The 6,010-nt window shown below is 39.8% G+C and overlaps 1 protein-coding gene across 1 annotated transcript; it reads left to right on the forward strand.

Moving 5' to 3' along the window:
* Positions 1-265: 265 nt before the first annotated feature.
* Positions 266-1,145, forward strand: LOC121637723. The gene is made up of 2 exons (XM_041981955.1): positions 266-335; positions 493-1,145. Exons 1-2 carry the CDS (start codon positions 296-298, stop codon positions 1,143-1,145), a joined length of 693 nt encoding a protein of 230 aa, XP_041837889.1. The 5' UTR covers positions 266-295.
* The last annotated feature ends 4,865 nt before the right edge of the window (positions 1,146-6,010 follow it).

The raw sequence follows: 6,010 nt of genomic DNA on the forward strand, positions 1-6,010 counted from the left end.
ACTACAGGCACATAGCCCTCACATCTGTGGTGATGAAATGTTTTGAGAGACTGATAAAGACTTTCATCACCTCCACACTGCCCTCCACCCTGGACCCACTACAGTTTGCTTACAGGCCAAACAGATCCACGGACAACGCCATAGCCCTCCTCCTCCACAAGACCCTCTTCCATGTGGACACTGGTAAGGGGAACTATGTGAGAGTGCTGTTTGTTGATTACAGCTCAGCATTTAATACCATAGTCCCCTTCAGACTAGTGTCAAAGCTGTATGACCTAAGAGTGAATCCTTCACTATGCAGGTGGGTCCACAGCTTCCTGACCGGACGACCACAGGTGGTTAGGCTGGCACACCACTCCTCATCTCCCCTCACCCTCAACACAGGATCCCCCCAGGGCTGTGTGCTCAGCCCCCTGCTGTACTCACTATACACTCATGACTGTGAGGCCACTTCAGACTCAGATGTCATCATGAAGTTTGCTGACGACACAGCCGTTGTAGGACTGATCTCCCACAACGACGAGACTGCCTACAGGAGGGAGATCTCCCACCTGGAGGTCTGGTGCCAGGAGAACCATCTCCTGTTAAATGTTAGCAAAACAAAAGAGCTGATAGTGGACTTCAGGAAACAGCAGAGGAGCCTCCATCCACTCCTCATCAGTGGCTCTGAGGTGGAAAGTGTGGACACTTTCAGGTACCTGGGAGTGACCATATCACAAGACCTGACCTGGACTCAGCACATCACAACAACTGTGAAGAAGGCCAGACAGCGTCTGTACCTCCTCAGACGACTGAGAGACTTTAAGCTCCCTCTCAGGGTGCTCAAGAACTTTTACACCTGCACCATTGACAGCATCCTGTGTGGGAGCATCACCATGTGGATGGGGAACTGCACAAAGCAGGACCTCTTGGCCCTAAAAAGGGTGGTCCGCTCAGCTGCTCGGACCACCAGAACAACTCTCCCCAACCTGCAGGACATTTATGTGGAACGTTGCAGGTCAAGGGCTAAGAGGAGCCACCCCGCACACTCTCTCTTCTCTCCACTGCCATCAGGCCGGCGTTTCCGCTGCCTGAGGACTAAGACTGAGAGGCTGAAGAAGAGTTTCTTCCCCCTGGCTGTCCACTTGCTCAACTCTGAGCACTGAACAAAACAGAAGCCACTTCTTACTCGTATTTGCACATGTATGTAAATATACATAAGTATGCTGCTATTCTTTTATCTTATTTAAAACTCAAGATTTATCTTTTTTATTCTATTCTATTTTTATTCTATTTTATAAATATTTAGCTTATTCTTTCTATTCTTAAAGGATGCAGGTACAGAATACACATTTTACTGTACAATTGTACTATGTATAACTGTGCATGTGACAAATAAACCTCTTTGACTTTGACTTGACTCATTGCATAAAACTGCAGGTTGCTGAGGATCTAGACCTCCTCCAGTTTTCCTACCAGGAACACTTAGGAGTTGAAGACATGGTTCTTTACATATTGCAGCCTACCTGGATGTGCCTGGTTCTTCTGTGAGGATCACAATAGACTTCTCAAGTGCTTTTGAGTTGTGAGTATAGGGGCGGCCCCCTGCCTGACATCCTGGATTATGGACCAATTGACATCCATATCTTAATACATCAGGGTGGTGAGATGTGTTTTTGTGACACTGGAATGCAGCACTTGGGCTCCACAAGGGACTGTTTTTAGCTCCCTTTCTTTTTGCACTCTACAAATCAAACTTTAGATACAACTCGGGGTCCTGTCACATACAGAAATATTCAGATGTTGTGGTATGTGTACGCGGTGGTCAGTAGGGGGAGTACTGGGACTTTGTGGAGACTTTCTCAGGCTGGAGTAAAAATAACTGTCCTCTCCTGAACACCACAGAGCTGGTGGTGGATTTCAGGAGATCCAAAACATCTAGTCAACCAGTTTGCTTTGATGGGAAAGAAATAGAGACGGTGCAAAACTACAGATGCTTAGGAGTAGTCCTAGATCAGAAGCTGGAGTGGTCTTCCAATGCCTTTTCTTCCTCAGGTGGCTCAGGTCCTTTCGATGTTTACAGTGACACACTGCAGATGTTCTATCACACTATCATTGCAAGTGTCAATGCAATAAAAAGTAATGTAAATAAAAGTAATGCAATGAGGAAATGGACGGGGGTGTACTTACAATTAGAATGTGTTAATGTGTGAGTCGGTCTTGTTTTATAGCCTACATCGTTTGGTTGGGTTGAGGTTTCTCTGCAAGATATCCACGGGTCGGGTGGGTGCGGGTTTGTAAAGTTGGACATGTGCAGAACTTGAGTGCCACAATTCAGCGTGATAAAGGACGCACTGAAATAACATAAACGGCCACGCAATGAAAGACAGATTTCATAAAAAAATCGGATTTGAGTATTGAGACCTGCAGTGTGAAAGTAGCCATTAACACCCACTCCATTACACTATCTGTCAACTTTATCTATCTATCTATCTATCTATCTATCTATCTATCTAGCAATAAATATTTGTCTCTTTTTGTCTCAGGTTGTAAACTGGTTGAACATTTTTAAACATTGAGCCCAGATAAAACTAACATTAGCAACACGCTGCTTACATTTTTAAAAAGGAAAGCAATAAATAAATAAATACAGGGCATTTTATTAATATTAATATTTCCTGCTTACATTTTTCACACGTCTGTCAACACTGTTGGAAGCGCAAACATTTAAGCCAAACGTTCATTGATCCTATACAAGATGTATACATAATGTTTTTTTTTTTTTTTTTTTTCTTTTTAGGTTTTTACCCCTTTCATTTTTCATTACCACCGACTGGAAGGCATTACTTCAACATACCTATCTGTGATGTGAATGCAACCAGGGAAAAAGCTCTCAGTCTCCATTAACCCTTAGAGAGCCCTTGGGACTGTTTGGCCCAAATACACCTTATGTGAACTTATTGCGATTTGGAGTAAGCCTCTGGTGACTATCTAGGAAGCTGCAGTGCTTTTACACTTGTATTATGCCTGGTGTAGATGTAACAAGGAAGCTGTGAAATAAAACAAATGACCTAAGTCTTGTGTGCCAGTATGAAAATTGTGTCACTAAAATCTCACCCCAGGATGATCGTACCTAATGTGAGAAAAGGGTTATTTAGGAAGATAGAATATTTTGGTGGAAACAAACACTTCACATCTTTAAGTCCTCAGCAACATTCTGAGCTAGCATGTGGGCTAAAAGCATCCCTTCCGGGCAGTGTTTAATCTTCCTCTATTTCAACACCACTAATAATGTACCTAAAGTGAGATGTGATCTTTAAAGGGTGAAAATAAAATTTCTACAATGGCTGGGATGGAGAAAAAGGCACTGGTTTGATCACCTTATTAGAAATGCAATTTCTTCAGTGTGTGCGAATGCATATTTGGAACAGTATGCAACAGGGAAAGGGGTAAATGGCTGCATCTTCCCTGCAGTTTTGTTGTTTTCTCCTCAAGTTTTGTGAGGAGTGTTTGCCGTAATTTCATCAGGCCACTAGGGATAGGCTAAAGATGGAAACAAATCAGAAACTGGTGAAGCTGAGAAAATATTCTATTTGTTCCTGTTTCAGACAACCCATATGCATTCAAGTTATCCATTTAGCAAATGTAATATTGTTAGAAAAAAAAAGAAAAGGAAATTTAAGAAACAGTAGTAATCCATTTTATTCTAGTTTTTATATAATATCCCCAACATGAAGTAAAACACTCACCTACCTATTGATTTTATATTTTTTTCCTTATTTATTTTATAGGTATCTTGTAAATAATAGAAAAAAAATCAAATTAGCAAAATACTATCCTGATTCATTTAAGCATCTTTAAAATGTTATCAGACATTGCCATCTTTATATGTTATCTAAGCTGAATGTTCTTTTGCTGGAGGCAGCAATAAAGTCAGCGAGCAGAGACTTTTGACTTCTGAGCTACAGCTCATCCCTTGCAGTGGATTTGTAGCCCACTTGCCAAACACAGCAGTAATACAACAAATACCTTCCAGTAAGTGATACTGTTTATCAGAGGTCAGTGCCATTGCTGTTTATTTATTTATTTTTATCACAAGCTCTTCTGCAGTACTGAAAAGTCAATATATTTCCTTTTGCTTAAACAAATACATACTTATTAGCACACTTTGTGGGTGCCAAACTATCTTTCTGTGGGGGGGGGGGGGGGGGGGGGGGGGTTACAGTTACTATCAGAAGGAAAGATATGACTTATGCTTAATAGCAATCATCTACTACTGACTGAATGTCTGACAATAGAATTCCCTTTAAGTCAGTGTCTTCGATCATTTTGAGACACATTATGTGTGATGCCTATTAAGAACATTACACAATCCGAGAAGAATATGGCATCTGGCTGACTGAGAGCCTTAGAGTGAACTATAATACATTTTCATACATTTTTTTTTATTATTATTCATTTTAAGGTGAATGTAGTAAACGTGAAGATACAGCCATATTAGTTTATTTTCCCTCTGGGCACATCAACACCTCCCTGAAGCTTGCAGCAGACTCACAGCAGAACGATGATCACAATCTCAGGTCCATCAAGGTGAAGTTACAGTGACTCCTCACTAGTTAAGCAAACAAAATCACAAGCTTTGAGGATGTTACAGACAAGTTCAACTGTAACAAGTTTCTCTTTCTGATACAGATGGCTATACTGTTGGTTAAAACTATATTGAAGAAATACTAGAACAAAGTTTTTAGTAAAAGAGGTCAACCAACATACTCTACAAATCCTTTGGTGATGATTAATTGCTCATATGCTCTATATGACTGTAGTACACCTCTAAGATGTGGTATCATCTGGTCTTTATATTATTGACACTGGAGTGTTACACAACCATGAAAAATAGCTCTAGCGGGCTAAGTGGCTGATGACGACTTGATTGCCTTGTATGCTGATGATCCTGTTTAGTTCAAAATCAGGATCCTGAAGAATGCTGCAGCCACATAAACACATAGTCATGTTTTATGATAATTACATCACCAACAGTCTATTACAGCTCATAAAATATTTTTTGTAATTTTTAATTATTGGTGCAATCCTGCAGTGACTCTCTGTGACATTATAGTGTCTATACATGTGCCAAGAGAGCAGATGAAAGCCAAGTCTCTAGAATCTTGTCTTTGATCTATGACAATATTCTAGGATCAAGCTTTTGATCTGTGCTATAGCAGTAAGAGAGAATGTCTTATGGTCCGCAGCAATACATCAGCCAGTGTGAAATAGACTGGATGAATTGTAGAGAAAAAAGGCCACATTAACTACCTGTGCATGTGTCCACTGTCAATCCCACTGATTTTATGTTGCTTAGCAATAGTGGCAACTTAGGTTTGATCTTTTTTTATTTATTTGTTTATTTATTCATAGGAAAATAATTGTAAAAAGTGTATAGTCTTAGTCTGTTCTGTGGCTGGAACACCTTCCTCAATATCACATCATTTGTATAATTGCATGGTGTCTTGGAGTAGTCCATCAAATCCAATAGAAAAGTGTATCTTTTTACTTTTTGTCTGGTAGTGTGTGTGTATATAAATATATACACACACAGTTTATATATATATATATATATTAGGGATGGGACTTGATTTAAAAAAACAAAAGTCTAATTAATAAACCTTTTTAGTAATTTATACTTGCATCATTCCATTTGGCTCAGAAATTAGCAGCTGGGGTCAAGTTTAAATTTTTCCTAAGCAAGGGTCTTAACCCTGAACTGCTCCCGAGTCAGCTGACTGCTCCTAGTGTAAATGCAGAGAAACAATTTCTCAGATTTCCCACAAAGTATACAGTGTTATTGTCATTATTATACGCAGAGTTTAATTCTTGTTGTAAGACATAACAGAAGGTTTCTACATAATTGTATGTACCACACTTTATAGAAATTTTGCTGCTGCCAAGAAAAGAAACTTCACTGATTTAAACTGTGAAGATTGCAACATTACCAAATTCATTGTTTCTACTCTGCTGCAAGATTTAGTCCTGT

Source organism: Melanotaenia boesemani, chromosome 4 (assembly GCF_017639745.1).
Source record: "Melanotaenia boesemani isolate fMelBoe1 chromosome 4, fMelBoe1.pri, whole genome shotgun sequence".
Lineage (NCBI taxonomy): Eukaryota > Metazoa > Chordata > Actinopteri > Atheriniformes > Melanotaeniidae > Melanotaenia > Melanotaenia boesemani.

Excerpts from the sequence above, each read along its gene's own strand:
- LOC121637723 (XM_041981955.1), top strand. The coding sequence starts at position 296 with ATGCAGGTGGGTCCACAGCTTCCTGACCGGACGACCACAG. Across the intron at positions 336-492 it reads TCCTGACCGGACGACCACAG|CCGTTGTAGGACTGATCTCC; the intron begins GTGGTTAGGCTG and ends CTGACGACACAG.